The 21,649-nt window shown below is 48.6% G+C and overlaps 1 protein-coding gene across 5 annotated transcripts in view; it reads left to right on the top strand.

Annotated features, from left to right (window-relative positions):
* Nucleotides 1–21,649, top strand: part of RIPOR3 (RIPOR family member 3) — a 259,002-nt gene that overhangs the window by 103,671 nt on the left and 133,682 nt on the right. For all 5 annotated transcript variants that reach the window (XM_075350608.1, XM_075350607.1, XM_075350606.1 and 2 more), the window contains 3 exons: nucleotides 1,209–1,324; nucleotides 4,859–5,005; nucleotides 15,888–15,966. In XM_075350608.1, the coding sequence (XP_075206723.1) occupies nucleotides 1,221–1,324; nucleotides 4,859–5,005; nucleotides 15,888–15,966 (330 nt within the window). In that variant the 5' untranslated portion in view covers nucleotides 1,209–1,220. The remainder of the gene's footprint in view (nucleotides 1–1,208; nucleotides 1,325–4,858; nucleotides 5,006–15,887; nucleotides 15,967–21,649) is intronic.

The following is a 21,649-nucleotide window of genomic DNA, read 5'->3' on the forward strand; positions in this document are numbered from 1 at the left end:
TACCTCTTTAAGCTCATCAAGAGAATGCCAAGAGTGTGCAAAGCAGTAATCAAAGCAAAAGGTGGCTACTTTGAAGAACCTAAAATATAAGACATATTTTCAGTTGTTTCACACTTTTTTAAGTATTTCCTTCCACATGTTTTAATTCATAGCTGTGATGCCTTCAATGTGAATCTACAATTTTCAGAGTCCTGAAAATAAAGGAAACTCTGACAATGAGAAGGTGTGTCCAAACTTTTGGTCTGTAATATATATTATGAAAATTATATCCAACAAAGGACACTGTGAGTTTGTTTGCATCTTTATAGTCAATGTCCCCGTCAGCACATGAATCCGATTCCCTTTTTCCAGGGCATGTAGAGACTGATCGTAGGGTAAAATGACATGTAAACATAGCCTACAGGTATAAAGCCAAGCCACAATCTTCTCCAAAAAGATCTCCATGTTTATACAGCTGTTTGATAAAGGACGTTGAGTCTGTAATGCGTAGCTGGTGTCCCTTGCTACCCATAGTCCATGGCAACTAAACCATCCCATCAGGATCATTAAGCAATTTCCCTTTGTACATTTTCATTTTGGATTTTACGATTTTGTATAAATATATCTACACTTTTACCTGTGGACCTGGAAACTTTTCTTTTGAATTTAGGAGAATCGTTGATTGGTTGAGAGACCTTAAATAGAGGGTCAAAAGGGTAATGTTTTTTTCTTAAAGGGGTTGTATGAAGTTTGGAACTTATCCCCCTATCAATAAGAAAGGCGATAACTTTCCAACCATTGGGACAATCCCTAGAAAAGGGCCTCCAGAATTCCCCATGTGAATGGAGCTATTCATTCAGTTTGGTATTTTTCGAGTGTTCAGCTGGTCTTCAGCACCCCGATTAAAAATGAATGGAGTGTATGTGCGCTTAATCGACCTCCACTCCATCATTCATATGTTACTCTTCAGAACCCTTGTTCTCAGGACCGGTGGGAGGGGGTCCTAGTGGTTGGAACCCCAATGGTTGGGAAGCTATCCATTCAAGATAACCACCAAGTAGAGTCCAGTGCAGTTTTGCCCCTGTTGGCATGTCAGATATGAATGGGTAGGTAGTGTTGGGGAATTGGGTAATAATATAAGTTACCTAAAGTGCAGGGACCTACATTGGGAAGAAGAACTTATAAATTGATACTAACGCCTAATATGTTTTTTCTCTTTTTACTTAAAGCCTTCAGCCAATATGTCGGTGAAATTAAAGTTCAGCTCTCCCAGTGATGGTCTCGCCGCGGTTGGTAGGAGCCGATCCTTTGCTGGTTTTAGTACATTACAAGTCCGAAAGACCTCGTAAGTAATGAAATGTGAATACCAGGCAAGGAGCCTACCTCTGTGATTGTAATGTCAATACAACCAGCAGTCTGGAACCCATTAGGGCTCGTGTGATGGGTTTACGGGGCCAGTAGACCTGATCTTCCTATAACATGTTCTGATTGATGAGGCTTCAGCCCTGTAAAGTCTCCTTTGCAGATTGTTTTCCTAGTTCCAGACACTTCTGATTGACATGGAGAGCATCTTTTACAAGGTATTTTAAATCCCGTCTCTGCCCAGGTGTTCGCAGGAGACCTCAACGCAATATTATCCCAGGCAACCTGGGGATACAGTGCAGCAGTATTATGTCTACAGCCCTCGCCGAAATCATTGCCGATATATATCCTCTAATTTAGTATAAGTGCAATAGATACTGAAATATGGCAGCAGACTCCATGCAGGAAGCCTGTAAAATCAATACGTCTGCTGTCTAGCAAACGTTTAGGAAATGATGTACGAGAAGCTCCCTGGAAGCTGCAGTAAGGAATAATGTAACTGAATCTTCAGACTGGATAACAGATGTCATTGCAAAATTCAGGTGACTGTGAGTGAGATAGAAACCAGATCACTGTCCACATAGTCTGCAAGGCTACCGGGAGAAGGCTGATGGATTCATGTGCGGAAAATACAGATTTTAAACAGACTTTTTCTTTTTGGAACTCACTTTACTTAACATATTAAAGAGATTTTCCTTATACGGGTACATAAAGGAAAAAAGTCTCTAATTTTTGCACATTAATAAACCATCGCCAGAAGCCAAAATCATGCCAAATAAAATTTTTTTTATTATGAAGTATTGCTTCAAGGCAGTCAATTATATACAGCAAAAAAGTCAAAAGAGAGGGTATGATGTAGAGGGAAAAAAGGGTAAGACCCCACATGCCCCTGGATATGTGTTCAAGATAGGTTAAGGGGAAGTACATCAATTCATCATAGAGATATGTATAACGGTGCACCAAGGCCCCAATACAATCTGATTACATATGGCAACCTCACAATGAACGAACCACTCACCCATGCCGGTAAAGTGACACACCAGGGCTGCACGTGGGGACCAGCGTCCCGACACGTGTTTCACGTCTCCAACGCTTCTTCGGGGGACATCTGTGAGGTTGCCATATGTAATCAGATTGTATTGGGGCCTTGGTGCACCGTTATAAATATCTCTATGATGAATTGATGTACTTCCCCTTAACCTATCTTGAACACATATCCAGGGGCATGTGGGGTCTTACCCTTTTTTCCCTCTGCATCATACCCTCTCTTTTGACTTTTTTGCTGTATATAATTGACTGCCTTGAAGCAATACTTCATAATAAAAAAAATTTTATTTGGCATGATTTTGGCTTCTGGCGATGGTTTATTAATGTGCAAAAATTAGAGACTTTTTTCCTTTATGTATCCGTATATTCCTCAAAAGTTGTTGCACATCAATATAATGATAATTGCCTTGGGTCCCTGTATCATTGTTGTTCAGATTTTCCTTATAGTAGAAAAATCCTCCTCGTCTGTCAAGATACATTGATGACATTTCTTCTATTATCTGCTTTAGGCAATTTTCATCCTTAAAAAAAGGACGAAATATGGAAGAGAGCACTGCACACTGATTTTTTTCTTTACATTGACATTCAGTCCAACCCTATTGAATACGTATACTGTCAGTTTTTTTTGCAATAACAATAGCCAGACAGAAAACACAGTTGTGTGAACGTGTAGACTCAAAAGAAAAAGTAGGGTGATCTTTCTTTTATATCATACCGATTCGTAAAAGTGAAGCTGCTGGAAAACCTACCAATCCGCAAAATATTCCACTACCTTCTTACTGGTAAATGGAGAATACAGAAAAAGCCAAGTGTGCCACATTTTTATTCTTAGGTCTTCCATGTACTTTAGTGAAGAGGGATCACCCCTTTGTTTGGATTGATGGGGTCCCAGTGGTTGAACCTCCACTTACAACTTTGATCCATGTGCTTGACAACCTCTATATTATAATATCAGCCATATTGGTTGTCATCCAGCTATTCTAGGAGAAAAACTTGAAGGGCCCGATTTATCACTTGCTGTTTTTTATGTCACTTTTCTTTTTTCATCTTGTAGTATTCATGGACTTTTTTCTTCAAGTTGGTGCCTGTGGGTCTGAAATGTTGTGCAGTCAAAAATGCTCTTTATTTTTTGCTTTTAACCTCCTTTGCAACTATTTCAAGAACAAAGCCATAGGTTCCACTAAAATGTGGCAAAATGTGTGTGTGTGAGTGGGAGGTGTGTGTGTGTGTGTGTGTGTTGGAAGGATGTGTATGTTGGAAGGATGTGTGTGTGTGTGTGTTTGTAAGGGGTGGTGTGTATGTGGGAGGGTTATGTGTGTGTGTGTGTGTGTTGGAAGGATGTGTGTGTGTTTGTAAGGGGTGGTGTGTGTGTGGGAGGGTTATGTGTGGGTGTGTGTGTGTAAGGGGTGAGTGTGTGTTTGTGTGTGGGAGGTGTGTGTGTATGTGGAAGGGGTGTGTGTGGGAGGCGGGTGTGTGTGTGGGAGGGAGGTGTGTGTATGTGTGTGTTGAAAGGATGTGTGTGTATTTTTAAGGGGTGGTGTGTGTGTGTGTGGGAGGGGTGTGTGTGTGTGTAAGGGTTGTGTGTGTTTTCTATGTGAAAGGGGTGTGTGTGGAAGGGTTGTGTGTGGGAGGGGTGTGACTGTGTGTGTGGGAGGGAAGTGTGTGTCTGTGTGAGTGTGGAAGGGGTGTGACTGTGTGATATGTGTGTGTGTGTGTGTGTGTGATGTGTGTGTGTGTATGTGGAAGGAATATGTGTGGAAGGCGTGTGTGTGTGTGTGTGTCAGGGGTGTGATTGTGTGTGTGTGGGAGGGATGTGTGTGTATGTGTGTATGTGTGTGGTAGGTGGGGAGGGAGTTCAGTTATGCATAAAATCACATTGAGAAAGGAGGGCATGAAGTACATTTGCATTAAAAAGTTGCAATTGATGAATTGGACAAAGATATCTGGAAACCCCCAAATCTGTCCCCAATGACAAAATACAGGTGAACACATATAATATGCATTGTTGCAAGCAGTACGTCAGAATAGAGCCAGCTGTCAGTCAATGACCAAGGCCATGTGCACACATTGAGTATTTGGTGAGTTTTTACCTCACTATTTGTACCCAAAACCAGGAGAGTCACAATCAGAGGAAAAGTATAATAGAAACACGGGCACCGCTTCTGTATTTATCACCCACTCCTGGTTTTGGCTACAAATAATGAGGTAAATATCTCACCAAATTCTCAACGTGTGCACGTGGCTTAATTGATCTGGGCACACCTGCATGACTGAAAGCTGTCAGTTCCCTGGAGAAATAAAGTTAATTTTCTTCTGGGTGCCGCAGTTTCACTACAGCAGCCGGACACCTTCATAACAATATTAACAATATGCACGCATTGCTTAACCCTACATATGCAAGTTAAGTGTTATCAGACACCAGGCCTGCTTTATACAACACTCCTCATGCTGTCTTTTCTGCATTTGTCAGGCAGTCCCTTCGAAAAAACTCTGTAAAATCGAAGATGTCCATCCGATCTGAGAAGTTGTACCCATCACTGAGGAAAGGATCTATCAGGTTGGACCCACATCCTCACCAAGTCAAGAAGATATTTGAGGCTTTACGGAAAGGATTAAAGTATGTATGCAATATCAGTATATATTGTCCTTTATTCTGAAGTATATTCAGCTTTAAATGGTGATTTACATAAAATGTTATGGTAATATCAGTATACAGTACGATCATTGCTTATCCTGCACTGATCCTGAGTTACATCCTGTATTGGAATCATAGCATGGTAAAGGTGGAAGGGACCTTAAGGGCCATCGGATCCAACCCCCTGCGAGTGTAGTTTTTCCCTAAATCATCCCAGCTATATGTTTATCCAGCTCCCACTTGATGGAGAGCTCACTGCCTCCCACGGTAGCCTTTTCCACTCTGACTGCCCTCACTGTCAGAAGTTTTTCCTAATGTCTAATCTGAATCTCCTTCTTTTTAGTTTCATCCCATTGCTTCTTGTACTTTCTTGTGCTAATGAGAATAGGGTGGTTCTCTCTGCACTGTGACTACCTTTCAGATATTTGTAGACCGCTATTAAGTCTCCTCTCAGCCTTCTCTTTTGCAAACTAAATATGCCTAGTTCTTTTAGCCGGTCTTCATATGACATGGTTTGCACACCTTCTACCATCTAGGTTGCTCTTCTCTGGACTTGCTCCAATATTTCCATGTCTTTCCTGAATTGGGGCGCCCAGAACTGTACACAGTATTCCAGGTGAGGTCTGACCAGGGCAGAGTATAAGGGAATAATTATCTTGATCTAGTTTCAATGCTTGTCTTGATACATCCCAGAATTTTGTTGGCCTTTTTAGCTGCAGCTCCGCGGTGTTGGCTCATGTTGAATCTGGGATCTATTATTATGCCCAAGTCTTTTCCCCAGTGCTATCACCTAGTTCTATTCCTCCCATACTATATATGCTTTTTACATGTCTTTTACCCAGATATAGAACTTTGCATTTGTCCCTGTTAAACACCATTCTGTTTTCCTCGGCCCATTGTTCGAGTGTGTCTAGATCCTTTTGAATACGCTCTCTTTACTCTCTAGTTTTGGCTCCTCCTATCTTAGTATCATCTGCAAATTTTATGAGTTCCCCAATAATTCCATTGTTCAGATAATTTATAAAAATATTAAACAGTACTGGGCCTAGACAGGAGGCGCAACCAAGGACGCCCATCGAACCGGATCCAAAACTTTACATTAGAACCATGAAAGACAGGAGCTTTAAAGGCCATATACCAACATTTTTTTATTAATCCCCTCCTCCCTCTTGATAGCTGGACTGGGAGGTTGTGAGCGCGCGCCATGCACTGCGCATGCGCCGCTATAGCGGTTCGGTGATTGGTTGGGAGATGATGTAAGCAGGTCCTGTAAGACCCAATGCGGTCACATGACCGGCTATTTAAGGTCTTCTCCCTGGGTCATTTACTAACCCGCCCTGAAGAAGCTAACCCTGTGTGACACGAAACGCGCGTTGGAGGGGTTTTGTGTATGTAGGAGACTAGGTGTGAGGTGAATTACTTATGGGTAAGTCAATTATGAACATAAAATTACAATTTAAGCCAAAGTCTGCTTCTATTGCTTTGTGGATGTCTGAATGGCAGTTTCACTATATTTGGCTACTAGAAGGTGGCCCGATTCTACGCATCGGGTATTCTAGAATTTACGTATTGTGTAGTTCATGTATGATTTTTGTTATATATTTATATATATATATATATATATATATATATATATATATATATGTTGTTGTGTGTAGTTACCAAGTGTTTGTGTAGGCGCTGTACATGTTCTGGGTGTTGTCTGGGTGTGGCGGGGGGTGAGAGCGGTGTTGTATGTGTGTTGCGTGTGTTGCGTTGTTTGTGGAGCGCTGTGTGTCTGTAGCGTTGTGTGTGTGTGTGTGTGTGTTGCGCGGTTTGTGTGGGTGTGGTGTGTTTTGGGGGGAGGTATGTTTTGTGCAATGTGTGTGTTGTGCGGTATGTGCGTATATTTATGTTTGCCGCGGTGTTTGTGTGTTGGGTGTTGTGTGTGTGCGGCGTTGTCTGTGTGTGTGGGTGTCTGTGTATGGCGGTGTTTGTGGTTCCCAGTGTGTGTGTGGTGTGTTGTGTGTGTGTGTGTTGGGGGGAGGTGTGCACCTCCCATCGTGCTCCATCCCCCATGCTGCGCACCCCCCATCGTGCCCCATCCCCCATGCTGCGCACCCCCCATCGTGCTCCATCCCCCATGCTGCCCACCCCCCATCGTGCTCCATCCCCTATGCTGCGCATTCCCCATCGTGCTCCATCCCCGATGCTGCGCACCCCCCATCGTGCTCCATCCCCCATGTGCGCACTCCCCATCGTGCTCCATCCCCCATGCTGCGCACTCCCCATCGTGCTCCATCCCCCATGCTGCGCACTCCACATCGTGCTACATCCCCCATGCTGCGCACCCCCCATCGTGCTACATCCCCCATGCTGCGCACCCCATCATGCTCCATCCCCCATGCTATAATAGTTCTCCTATTATACTCAGAGAGGAGTATAATAGGAGGACTGTAATAGGAGGAGTAGTCCTGGGGGGAGAGGAGTATAATGCCGGCTCCCTGCACATGTGTACCGGGAGCCGGTGTACGCTGGTAACTATGATACACATCGGGTAACTAAGGGACCTTAGTTACCCGATGTGTATAATGGTTACCAGCGTTCACCGGCTCCGTCAAGATCCCAGCATCGCAAGGTTATGTCTGGCGCTGCTGGGATCGTGACGGAGCCGGTGTATGCTGGTAACTATGATACACATCGGGTAACTAAGGGACCTTAGTTACCTGATGTGTATAATGGTTACCAGCGTTCACCGGCTCCGTCAAGATCCCAGCATCGCAAGGTTATGTCTGGCGCTGCTGGGATCGTGACGGAGCCGGTGTACACTGGTAACTATGATACACATCGGGTAACTAAGGGACCTTAGTTACCCGATGTGTATAATGGTTACCAGCGTTCACCGGCTCCGTCAAGATCCCAGCATCGCAAGGTTATGTCTGGCGCTGCTGGGATCGTGACGGAGCCGGTGTATGCTGGTAACTATGATACACATCGGGTAACTAAGGGACCTTAGTTACCTGATGTGTATAATGGTTACCAGCGTTCACCGGCTCCGTCAAGATCCCAGCATCGCAAGGTTATGTCTGGCGCTGCTGGGATCGTGACGGAGCCGGTGTACACTGGTAACTATGATACACATCGGGTAACTAAGGGACCTTAGTTACCCGATGTGTATAATGGTTACCAGCGTAAACCGGCTCCGTCACGATCCCAGCAGCGCAAGGTTATGTCTGGCGATGCGTGCGGAGGGCCGGGGCGAGCGGCCAATCCATGCGGAGGGCGGGGCCAGGCGAGGCGAGCGGCCAATCCGTATGGGGGGGCGGGGCCATGGTGAGCCCAGCGGCCAATCAGCTTTGTGTCACCGTAAGGACACAATTTTGGAGCAAGACAGACAGACAGACAGACAGACAGACAGAATAAGGCAATTATATATATAGATGTTATCTGCATGATCTTTGATTATTTGGGCTCCCTGTTATTTTCTTGGACAGTTTTCCTTACCCCTGTCTCTCACATGCTTGTGGGTGTTATCCCTGATTAACATCTAAATAGCACTTTTAGTATTCTCCCATAATTGGTGTTAATTATATGCTGTTTTTTAACTGTGATTAATAATAAAAAAAAAATTGTATATTGCCTTTAAAGCGCCTGTCTTTCATGGTTCTAATTCTATTATGGAGTGGCTTTTTCTAAACCTTGAATGGTGTTTTTTGAATTAGAGATGTGTGTCGGTTCAAAATCCATGTTTCCGAAAAGTTTACATACAGTGCGAGAGAATATAAAAAGATATTTGTAGAGTGTACAGGGGGAGTAAGGTGATGATAACATTCACCTTTATGGAATGCGGCACAGGCGCTGCTTAATGTGTTAATTTTGTTTTAAACCTGAAAAATCTGCTGACAGGCTCCCTTTAAGTGCTAGCATGTGGTGAAGGATGGTATTGACGCCGAGCTGTGGGGGCTCCACACTGCTTCACCAGATAGTCAGTGTGAGTGTTTGTGTGTGTGTGTTTTTGTGTGTGTGTGTGCTTTTGAGGGAGGGTGTTGGGCAACTACTATTTTCTATGGGTTTGTGTCCATCACCCCACAGCCGATCCCCATCGTAGACGCAGTAGACAAACACATGACACCAGAGTACTCTGGGCAAACCAAAACTTGAACAGTTTATTCTTTCCACACTATAACAGACATGGCCTCACTCCTGAGGGTTCTGCGGTCACTGGTTTTTTTTGGGGTACTCACACTCGACCTGTCCCCGCTATCTTGCAACTATTCCGCAAGCTCCCACGCATCTGTGTCTCTGTTCATCCACTCTTGTTCTCACCGCTATCCGCTTCTGGCTGTCTAGTCGTCAGACTTCCCTGAGCCCGCCGGGGTGAGCCATAAGCTCCTCACGTTTAAGATGTTACCTCAGGGTTCCCTGACTGGCTCCTGACACCATGCCATATCTTTACTCCTCAAATCTTTCTGCAGAACTGGTTCTCAGCTCTCTCTGTAACCAGGAAATGACTCTGCAACACTAGTTCCACCCCCAATGAGCTGAACCTGACATTAAGGCTGGGGCCATACGGGGCAGTACTGCGATGCTCGCATGAAACTCGGCTCACGCTGGCAGCATAGCAGGAGCCGAGTGTCATGCGAGTGTGCCTGCGTCTGAGGTCCGACCCTGCGAGCGGACCTCAGCTGCGGGGGGCGGGCCTACGATGCGGAGGGGCGGACCAGCACTGCAGAGGGGCGGGCCGGCACGGAGGAGGGGAGGGATTTCTCTCCCTCTCTCCTCCATAGCCGGCTATTGCGATTCTCGCTCTGCATGCATGGTACACCGGAGTACCATGAATGGGTGCGAGAGAAAAGGGTCTCACCTTACAATCGCAGCATGCTGCGATTGTTTTCTCAGTCCGATTAGGGCTGAGAAAATAATCACTCATGTGCGCTGTCACACAGGCTAGAATTGGTCCGAGGGAAATGCGATGTTTTATCGCACTCCACTCGCACCGATTTTCTCTCCGTGTGGCTTAGGCCTAACTGTTTCTATTACTAACCAAATCTATCTACATAACATTCCTATACTTTACATTACTTCCTTCCTATAAATGACATCCTGAACCAGGGATCTCAAACTTGGCTGGGTATAAGGGCTGCACATAGAAAAAATAATCTGGGGGGGCCGCATTCTTTTCAGGACAAAGTGCCATTTTTATTGGTACCATTTTTTTTTCTATACACCTTTGGATCACTGTTTTTGAACATTTTTCGTTTGTTTATTGTAACAAATGTGCACTTTTTTGTTTAAATATATTTAAAAAAAACATTTTTGCAGGTTTAAAAAAAAAAAAAATCATGCTTTATTTTGATTTTACATTTTATCCCTTTTTTGTAAGTAATACAGTTTCACACTTAGCACCATATAGCAATTTTGGACATCATCTTGTAGTAATGATCCCATCCTGGTCCTCATCTTTAGTAATGTCCCCCATCCTGTTCCCCTTCTTGTAGTAATGTGCACCATCCTACTCCCCATTCTGTGGTAATGTGCCCATCCTTGTCCCCTTGTAGTAATGTGCTCATCCTTATTTCCTTCCTGTAGTAATGTGCCCATCCTTGTCCCTTTCTTGTAGTAATGTGGTCATCCTGTAGTAATGTGCCCATCCTTTTCCCAATCCTGTATTAATGTGCCCATCCTGGTCCCCATCTTGTAGTAATGTGCCCATGTGTGTTACCACCCTGAAGTATTATGCCCATCCTTGTGCCCATCCTGTAGTAATGTGCCCATCCTTGTCCCCATCCTGTACTAATGCCCCATCCTGGTCCTCATCTTGTAGTAATGTGCCCATCCTGGTCCCCATCTTGTAGTAATGTGCCCATGTGTGTCACCATGCTGAAGTATTATGCCCATCCTTGTGCCATCCTGTAGTAATGTGTCCATCCTTGTCCCCATCCTGAAGTAATATGCTCATCCTGGTCCCCATCCTAAAGTAAAGTGCTCCATTCTTGTGTGCATCCTGTAGTAATGTGACCATTGTTGTGCCCATCCTTTAGTAATGTGCCCAGGGAGGTACACTTCTTGTAGAAATGTCCCCTTTACTGGCACCTCTTCTTGTAGCAATGTCCCATCCTGTTTCCCTATTGTGCCATTCTTCACACACAGACAGACAGACAGACACACACACACGCCCTGCCCTGTGCAGTCTCAGCGGGCAAAACACACACACGCGCACTCACACCAAAACATACTTCTCGCCTGTGCTCCATTCCCTCAGCGTCCTCTTTTCTGCTTCATGCGGCCCACAGGCACATGGACCCGGTAACAATAGCAGACACTCAGCGCTTCATCTGAAAGTCAGATGAACATTTTGCTGACTCTGTGCAGAGTCAAATTCTCTCTGCACAACTATTCCAATAGCAGCTGCAGGCCAATCACAGGCAAGCAGCTGAGGTCATATGCATCAATTACTTGCCTCTGATTGGCTGGCGGCTGCCTTTGAGTTGTGCAGAGAGGGCATGACTCTGCACAGCGCCGGCAAAACATTAATCTGAAATAAAGTGCTGACGACTGCGACCCCTGCACCACCCGCTTTAATTACAGGCTGTGTGTTTGAGACCCCTGTCCTAAACCTTTACTCCACACTACATCCTACTCAACATTGTCCACTATGCTTTATCTGACCAACACACATAGCCCACACATGTACAGCACATAACACATTACACTCTACATTGTAGGGGACTCACCCATCCCTACATGTGGCACCTACTCAAAGACTGGGAGCAGCTCTTCACAGACAATGTATTTCTGGTATAATACAGACATCTATACATCTATACAGCGCCTGGTATGACGGCCCATCTTGAATTACTAGGTAGCTTTACAAGTCAGTGCCCATAGACAGAATTAATGAATGAGCAGATTTCCAGACGAGTTCCATACTTTCTGTCTGGAGCTCCATGTAATAGTTACATTTAGGATTACATGTGACCTATTATTAGCAGGTCCTGTTTTACCAAGTCCAAGGAAGGTCCTCACACGTGGGAATGTCTGGTCAGCATTCAGAATCACATGAATTTATTGCCTGTTTTAGGGGAATTTTTTATTTTTGAGATGATTCAGCTCAACCCAGTACAATTCAAAGCATCTGCCGCCTATAGCTAAATGGTTACTTTCTGTATTTGGTATGTGACTAGGAGAAATCTCCTTTGAAACTCCTCATTAATTCACCATTGATTGCCTGGAAATAAGATCCTACATGTAAAACAGCGGGAACACCAGCAGCTTCTTTTTTTACATGTGTGTTGAATACAGCGACCTCCCGCATGGAATAAAACTCCTGCAAGATATTTTTTCCATCATCAGATGTCGACATAATTAAGAGTGCAAATCTCCAAGCAATCTCTATTCAAAATTGAAAATACTAGGAGATTTTAGCTCTGAAGCCTGCCCAATTGTGAGTGCATCTGTGAAATATAATACAGTATGTAACTCAGAAACGCAGAATCAGTACAAGATAGCTTTGTATAGCTGCAGCAGCAGAATGGTGAGTTCAGCTCTGAAGTATAATACAGGATGTAATTCAGGATCAGTACAGGATAAGTAAGGTAATGAATGTACAAAATGACTGTAACAGCAGAATTTTGAGTGCAGCTCTGGGATATAATACAGGATGTAACTCAGGATCAGTACAAGATAAGTAATATAATGTATGTATGACTCGCCCACCCCAAGGCTATGGGACACCCGGTGCCGGGCCAGACTAGTCCGGGGGTCGTCAGTGGTGGCGGGGCCCGACACCGTGACGCTGCCGGGAGTCAATTAAAACGGCTTCAGTGGGGGTGATTAAAGTTTATAATATTCGTGACGCCACCTGTGGTTTGCGGCTATTAAGCCGCCGCTGCTGTATGGGGCCTCCGGGGCTGGTGGAATGGCAGCTTGGGTGGTCCTGCTCCCCACAGATTGAGCGGTGCCCCGGGGCAACAGTTGGTGCTTGTAAGTGTCTATGCAGTGATGGAAGTCTATGCAGATGAAATAACAGAGGCAACACCAGGGGGAGCAGTTTCAAGATGTTAACTCACAGTTGGTTATTCAACACGGCAGCTGTCCGGTTGCCCACTGGTGTGCTGGAATCCCCTGTCAGGGACCTCCGCTGATCCCGGGTAGATCTGGGAATAAAAGCCGGTGCACCCCTCTATTGTGTTCCTTTCTTCAGCTGACTTCTAAGCCTTGCCTTTGCTGGATGAACCTGGCTTGGCCTCCACTACAACCTCCGGGCCGGGGGCTTGCCTAGTGGGTATTCTACCCCCTTTCCAGAGGTTCTACTGTGGGCTGTAGCCCTGGGTGCTTGCAGCCACCCTGGACCTCGGTTTTTACTTTTGGAATCGACTTCTCTTCCTCCAGTTTCTAGGGACCGTCCCCTGTATGCAGCTTGATCCCTCCACCGAATGACTTTGTGGAACAGGCCACAGGCTTGGAAGCTTTACAGTGACCCTGGAATTACTTCTGTTCTGCTTGGTGTCACCTGGGCCCCAGGGTCTTCATCAGGAAGCGTCACGTTCTCCTTCTTGCTCCTGACTGACTAGAGCACTTCTCTTCTTACTCCTCTCCTCCTTCTCTGAGGTAAAACTCCAAACTCACTGCTCCTCTGACTCACGCAGACCTCCTCACTCCCCTCCTCCCTGAGGTAAACTGCAACTCTCTGACTTTACCTTCCTGTAACTACTCTCCTCTCGGCTGGCTCCTCCCACCCACCCAGTTGCTAAGCTCCCACCCTATGAAAGCAGGGATGGGTCTTACAGCCCCTCCCAGCATGCAGCATGGGAGGGTAGCTGCCACTGTCCCTGTGTGTACCTAACAATGGGTGTAGTGCAGATTTGCCTGTGGACCGGCGTTCACTCCTTTCCTTACCCAGGATGGGACATCACACCTCTGGCTGGGGTGCAATGTTCCTGTGGCGACGGAAGCTTCAGGGGCGCCACATGTACACAGTGACTGCACCAGCAGAATAGTGAGTGCAGCTCTGGAGTATAATACAGGATGTAACTCAGGATCAGTACAAGATTAGTAACAAAATGTATGTACATAGTGACTTCTCCAGCAGAATATTGAATGCAGCTCTGGGGTGTAATTCAGTAAAATATAGGATAAGTAAGGTAATGTATGTACACAATGACTCCACCAGCAGATTAGTGAATACAACTTTGGGGTATAATACAGTAAATAAATGTAAATGTATGTTCACAATGAGTCTACCATCTGAATAGTGAATGCTCTCTGAAGTATAGTACAGGATGTAACTCCTGTATTATAAGCATAAGTAATGTAATTTATATATACTACTCCACCAATAGTAGAATAGCTCTGGAGTATGCTACATGATATATATCGATACAGGATAAGTAATGTCATGTATGTACAGTGTTCAAACTTAAAGGGCTGTTCCCCAAAAATGGAATAAAATGGCCTCTGTCACATAATTGAAGTCTAAAGAAACATGGATATGGAAATTAGTGTGTTAACTGACAGAGGAGCACTATCCTAAGCACACATACCATGAGCTGCTGGAGAAGGGCTTTGACAGGAGAAGAGACAATTCTTCTCGGCTGACGATGCAAACAATAATTTTTTTACTAGCTTTAGTTCCCTGTGTACAGTCAACCAAGGAGAAGATTTAGTTCTTCTGTTCCATCCTTCTCCCCAGCTCATAGTTGTATGAATGCTTTAGATACAGCTCCTCTGTCAGTTGAGACGCAAATCTCTGGAGTTGTGTTTCTTCCGGCTGCAGCCCATCCTGACATGTGACTATGATGGCCTGCTATTTGAATTATGTGACTTGGGCGATTTTACATTGTTGGAGAACTCCTTTATATTAAAACATTACATGAGTTAGTAAATCACTCTTTTTGCCCTATGCACAGTTTCAGAAATTATTCAAGTTTCAAGAGTCACATCATTAACAATAATAATAATATTTATTAATTTATATAGCGCTGTTAATTCCACAGCGCTTTACATAAAATGGCAACACTGTCCCCATTGAGGCTCACAATCTAGGTTCCCTATCTGTATGTTTTGGAGTGTGGGAGGAAACTGGAGTACCCGGAGGAAGCCCACGCAAACACGGGGAGAACAAACAAGCTCCTTGCAGATGTTGTACTTGGTGGGATTTGAACCTAAGACCCCAGCGCTGTAAGACTGCAGTGCTAACCACTGAGCCACCGTGCCGCAATCTGATAGAAGCGCCCATACACAGACTTTCGTTGGCTAAACCCATAGAAATTGGTTGGATTGGCCATCAGTCTAGTGTGTATGGGGGTCTCCTGACTTTCCCCCAATAGATTATGTCGGATTTCCGAAAGCCAATCCTTTTGTTATCTGCGACTAAAGAAGTCTGGCAGCGGCTCTCAGCGAAAAAGGAGCCCTCAGCTTAAGCGTTCCTGAATAAGGGGGACTCAGATTGATAGCTGTCAGCCAAACGATTAGCTATCTTAGTATACGGTCAGCATTTCTTAGTGCCTTTTCCAGTACAGATCTGTGACTGGCCCCAGTGGGTGTAAATGGTGGACACCCTTTGAGTGATGCACTCTATATCCTATAAACACTTGGGTGTTAGGTGTTGCCCTATTATTGCTTTTTACATATGCTGACCTCCCAGGTCCTCTGCCACATGGCGCTGATTTGTGAGGTCACACAAGAAATGATAAGGGCTCTTATTTTAGGTGTTCTGGGACTCGTAGGCTCGAATTGTTCTCCATGTGGCTTTAAAGAAGAAATGTTCTTAGAGATTACAATCTGAAAACATGTTCATTAAGCTCAGCTGTTTCCTTAAAGAGAGCTGTGACCTGTGTTGTGGTTTGCATAAAAATAATTGGAATACCCTTGGCTAATTTTGCAGCGAGTACCTTGAAGAACATCAAACGCAGCTGGATTTCCTGGCCGGCCAACAGAAAGACATAAAAAGAAACTCCAGACTGGTAAGGGCTTTCAGTAACATTTCTCCAGAGCGCTGCCTCCAGCCAAAGCCTTTACACCAATAATACCTGTTATTTTCTACTTGTTCAAGCTCAGATGTAACCACCTGGGAACAAAGTGTCTTCCGAACATGGCACTAGTCTCTATTACAGCACTCTACACTCCAATCATTTATGTGAGGGGCGTATTATACCCAGGGCTGTATTTTGCCTTCGTGCTGCCCTAGGCACTTTAAGTGGTCGCGCCCCTTAGTGACAACGTAACACTGAGTTTTCGCACACGACATCTGTTTAAGGCAGATCTACTCTGTAAAACACTTGAAAAAGTATCAATAAGAAACGAAGGGCACTAACCCCCCCCCCCAATGGGGATCACCACAAGCACATCAAAACATAGCATGAGTATAAAATATTCCCACCATCCCCACTTATATACTGTGACTGTCACACTGCCCCTAATAAACTACACACTGCCCTCCCTTATAAATTGTACCCACCACACCTTCCTCAATTATGAAATATGATCTGCACATTGACCTCACATCATGCTGCCCCCTCCTCACAATGTCCCATGCATGCTGCCCCCTCCTCACAGTGTCCCATGCATGCTGCCCCCTCCTCACAATGTCCCATGCATGCTGCCCCCTCCTCACAATGTCCCATGCATGCTGCCCCCTCCTCACAATGTCCCATGCATGCTGCCCCCTCCTCACAATGTCCCATGCATGCTGCCCCCTCCTCACAGTGTCCCATGCATGCTGCTACCTCCTCACAATGTCCCATGCATGCTGCCCCCTCCTCACAGTGTCCCATGCTTGCTGCCCCCTCCTCACAATGTCCCATGCGTGCTGCCCCCTCCTCACAATGTCCCATGCATTCTGCCCCCTCCTCACAATGTCCCATGCATTCTGCCCCCTCCTCCCAATGTCCCATGCATGCTGCTCCCTCCTCACAATGTCCCATGCATGCTTCCCCCTCCTCACAGTGTCCCATGCGTGCTGCCCCCTCCTCACAATGTCCCATGCATGCTGCCCCCTCCTCACAATGTCCCATGCATGCTGTCCCCCCTCACAATGTCCCATGCATGTTGCCCCTCCTCCCAATGTCCTATGCATGCTGCTCCCTCCTCACAGTTTCCCATGCATGCTTCCCCCTCCTCACAATGTCCCATGCATGCTGCCCCCTCCTCACAATGTCCCATGCGTGCTGCCCCCTCCTCACAATGTCCCATGCGTGCTGCCCCCTCCTCACAATGTCCCATGCGTGCTGCCCCCTCCTCACAATGTCCCATGCATGCTGCCCCCTCCTCACAATGTCCCATGCATGCTTCCCCCTCCTCACAATGTCCCATGCATGCTTCCCCGTCCTCACAATGTCCCATGCATGCTGCCCCTCTCCATGAGCTCCTAATGCTGCTTTCCTCTTTTTCATAATGACACCTCCATGCTGCCCCATTCATCATACTAAGACCACCACACTAACGCTTATGCTGAGACACCCCTCCCACACACACACACACACACACTACCCCACTCTTGATATTGACTCCCCTACATTGCTCCACTCCATACTGAGCACACACATGCTGCCTCTTCTCCATAATGAGCTCCCAATGCTGCCCCCCTCTCATTCTGAGTCCTTACACTCCCCCGCCATCGATTTTGTCGTTGCACTATCCCTCAACCCTTGTCCTCTGTCTCTAGGATTGGCCCCTCTCTCCCATTCCCCCAGCAGCAGCCGCTCTCCCCCGCCTTCACCAGCAGCCTCTCCCCCAGCATCAGCCTCTCTCCCCCCAGCCCCCCCAGCATCAACCTCTCTCCCCCCAGCGTCCCTCAGCTTCAGCCTCTGTCCCCCAGCTTCCCCCAGCTTCAGCCTCTCTCCCCCAGCTTCCCCCAGCATCAGCCTCTCGCCCCCAGCTTCCCCCAGCATCAGCCTCTCTGCCCCCAGCATCAGCCTCTCTGCCCCCAGCATCAGCCTCTCTTCTCCCAGCCTCCCCCAGCATCAGCCTCACTCCTCCCAGCCTCCCCCAGCATCAGCCCCCCAGCATCAGCCTCCACCCTCCCAGCCTCCCCCAGCATCAGCCTCCCCCCTCCCAGCCTCCCCCCTCACAGCCTCCCCCAGCATCAGCCTCTCTTCTCCCAGCCTCCTCCAGCATCAGCCTCTCTCCTCCCAGCCTCCCCCAGCATCAGCCTCCCCCAGCATCAGCCTCTCTCCTCCCAGCCTCCCCCAGCATCAGCCTCCCTCAGCATCAGCCTCCCTCCTCCCAGCCTCCCCTAGCATCAGCCTCCCCCCTCCCAGCCTCCCCCAGCAAAAGCCTTCCACCTCCTAGCCTCCCCCAGCATCAGCCTCTCCTCCCAGCCTCCCCAGCATCAGCCTCCCTCAGCATCAGCCTCTCTCCTCCGAGCCTCCCGCAGCATCAGCCTCTCCCAGCATCAGCCTCCCTCAACATCAGCCTCTTTCCTCCCAGCCTCCCCCAGCATCAGCCTCTCTCCTCCCAGCCTCCCCCAGCATCAGCCTCCCTCAGCATCAGCCTCCCTCCTCCCAGCCTCCCCTAGCATCAGCCTCTCACCTCCCAGCCTCCCCCCTCCCAGCCTCCCTCAGCATCAGCCTCCCTCCTCCCAGCCTCCCCCAGCATCAGCCTCCCTCCTCCCAGCCTCCCCCAGCATCATCCTCCCCCAGCATCATCCTCCCCCAGCATCAGCCTCTCTCCTCCCAGCCTCCCCCAGCATCAGCCTCCCCCAGCATCATCCTCCCCCAGCACCAGCCTCCCCCAGCATCAGCCTCTCTCCTCCCAGCCTCCCCCAGCATCAGCCTCCCTCAGCATCAGCCTCTCTCCTCCGAGCCTCCCGCAGCATCAGCCTCCCCCAGCATCAGCCTCCCTCAGCATCAGCCTCCCTCCTCCCAGCCTCCCCCAGCATCAGCCTCTCTCCTCCCAGCCTCCCCCCTCCCAGCCTCCCTCAGCATCAGCCTCCCTCCTCCCAGCCTCCCCCAGCATCAGCCTCTCTCCTCCCAGCCTCCCCCAGCATCAGCCTCTCTCCTCCCAGCCTCCCCCAGCACCAGCCTCTCTCCTGCCAGCCTCCCCCAGCATCAGCCTCTCTCCTCCCAAACTCTCCCAGCATCAGCCTCCCCCAGTATCAGCCTCTCTCCTCCCAGCCTCCCCCAGCATCAGCCTCCCTCAGCATCAGCCTCCCTCCTCCCAGCCTCCCCCAGCATCAGCCTCTCTCCTCCCAGCCTCCCCCCTCTCAGCCTCCCCCCTCCCAGCCTCCCTCAGCATCAGCCTCCCTCCTCCCAGCCTCCCCCAGCATCAGCCTCCCTCCTCCCAGCCTCCCCCAGCATCAGCCTCCCTCAGCATCAGCCTCCCTCCTCCCAGCCTCCCCCTCCCAGCCTCCCCCAGCATCAGCCTCCCCCCAGCATCAGCCTCCACCCTCCCAGCCTCCCCCAGCATCAGCCTCCCCCCTCCCAGCCTCCCCCCTCACAGCCTCTCCCAGTATCAGCCTCCCCCAGCATCAGCCTCTCTCCTCCCAGCCTCCCCCCAGCATCAGCCTCCCCCAGTATCAGCCTCTCTTCTCCCAGCCTCCCCCAGCATCATCCTCCCCCAGCACCAGCCTCCCCCAGCATCAGCCTCTCTCCTCCCAGCCTCCCCCAGCATCAGCCTCCCCCAGCATCAGCCTCCCCCAGCATCAGCCTCTCTCCTTCCAGCCTCCCCCAGCATCAGCCTCCCCCAGCATCAGCCTCCCCCCTCCTAGCCTCCCCCAGCATCAGCCTCTCTCCTCCCAGCCTCCCCCAGCATCAGCCTCCCTCAGCATCAGCCTCTCTCCTCCGAGCCTCCCGCAGCATCAGCCTCTCCCAGCATCAGCCTCCCTCAGCATCAGCCTCTTTCCTCCCAGCCTCCCCCAGCATCAGCCACCCTCAGCATCAGCCTCCCTCCTCCCAGCCTCCCCCAGCATCAGCCTCTCTCCTCCCAGCCTCCCCCCTCCCAGCCTCCCTCAGCATCAGCCTCCCTCCTCCCAGCCTCCCCCAGCATCAGCCTCTCTCCTCCCAGCCTCCCCCAGCATCAGCCTCCCCCAGCACCAGCCTCTCTCCTCCCAGCCTCCCCCAGCATCAGCCTCTCTCCTCCCAAACTCTCCCAGCATCAGCCTCCCCCAGTATCAGCCTCTCTCCTCCCAGCCTCCCCCAGCATCAGCCTCCCTCAGCATCAGCCTCTCTCCTCTCAGCCTCCCCCAGCATCAGCCTCCCTCAGCATCAGCCTCACTCCTCCCAGCCTCCCCCAGCATCAGCCCCCCCAGCATCAGCCTCCACCCTCCCAGCCTCCCCCAGCATCAGCCTCCCCCCTCACAGCCTCCCCCTCACAGCCTCTCCCAGTATCAGCCTCCCCCAGCATCAGCCTCTCTCCTCCCAGCCTCCCCCAGCATCAGCCTCCCTCAGCATCAGCCTCCCTCCTCCCAGCCTCCCCCAGCGTCAGCCTCCCCCCATCCCAGCCTTCCGCAACATCAGCCTCCCCCAGCATCATACTCTCTCCTCCCAGCCTCCCCCAGTATCAGCTTCTCTTTCCCCAAGTCTCCCCCAGTATCAGCCTCTCTCCTCCCACCCCATACGCAGATCTCCAGTCTGCATTAGAGACACCCCCACTCTTCAGCTCTGCGAGCACTTACCTGCTCCAGGGCCCGCCGTCATCTTCCTGGCTCACGTAAGTATCCTCTTCTGACACCGGCTTCCATCGCGGCGTCCTCTGCGGTGTCCTGCTGTGACCTCTGCATGTGAAATCCACACAGCATTGGACGCAGCACAGAGAAAGGAGCTGATTGGCGTGCCTGTGACCCCGGAAGTGCAGGCGCCGGCAGTTCCGGGGTCAATCAGCTCTCTGTGCCCGGCCGCCGCAGTTTGTCTGCATTCGCGTCTTAATGGACGCGGATACAAATAAATGAAGGTGCGCCTCTCCCCCTCTCCTCCCTCAGAAAATACAGCGGATTTAATGAATGTGTAAAAAAAAAAAAAAATTTTTTTTTTTTACTGCTAGAAGGTGCCGCCCCCTGCATCCTGCCGCCCTAGGCACGGGACCACGGGTGCCTAATGGTAAATACGGCCCTGATTATACCCTAGAATAGTACCACACAGTGACCTCTAAATACCACTATAACACACAAACATGTCACCGCCATCTGGTTCTCAAAATATACCACCGTAAGTGCCCAAATTATATAAGTAGTACAGGGCTTGGAAAAACCATCTTCCTTCTTCTTGGTGTGGGATTAGTATTTAGGAGGATTAGCAGCAAAAGCAGAATCAAACAATAAACAAAGACAACAATGCATTTAAGTAAAAAAAGCAATTTTTTTCTCATTCTAGTCATTCTTTATGTGCTTTAATAATACTGTTATCAAGTGACTAAACAATCACAACGTGCATTGCTTGGTAGTATCTAAGTAATGCTACTGCAGGAGACAGAGAATGCCATCCATCCTATAGTTGCCAGATAACCGTGCCATGGATGTGAATATGTCCCAGCGGAGACCCATAGATTATGTAGTCAGTGTCCTCTTTTTGATCAACCTATATTCTAGATATAGCTGTGTTTATCTAGATAGCACAATAAAAACCCCCGTATACAGTTTTGTTAGCTGTCGACCAATGGTTGTGTGATTGTTCGGCCGACAGCTATTTTGCCCATCTCTCTCACACATGGGAG

Source organism: Anomaloglossus baeobatrachus, chromosome 5 (assembly GCF_048569485.1).
Source record: "Anomaloglossus baeobatrachus isolate aAnoBae1 chromosome 5, aAnoBae1.hap1, whole genome shotgun sequence".
In the NCBI taxonomy this organism is placed as follows: domain Eukaryota; kingdom Metazoa; phylum Chordata; class Amphibia; order Anura; family Aromobatidae; genus Anomaloglossus; species Anomaloglossus baeobatrachus.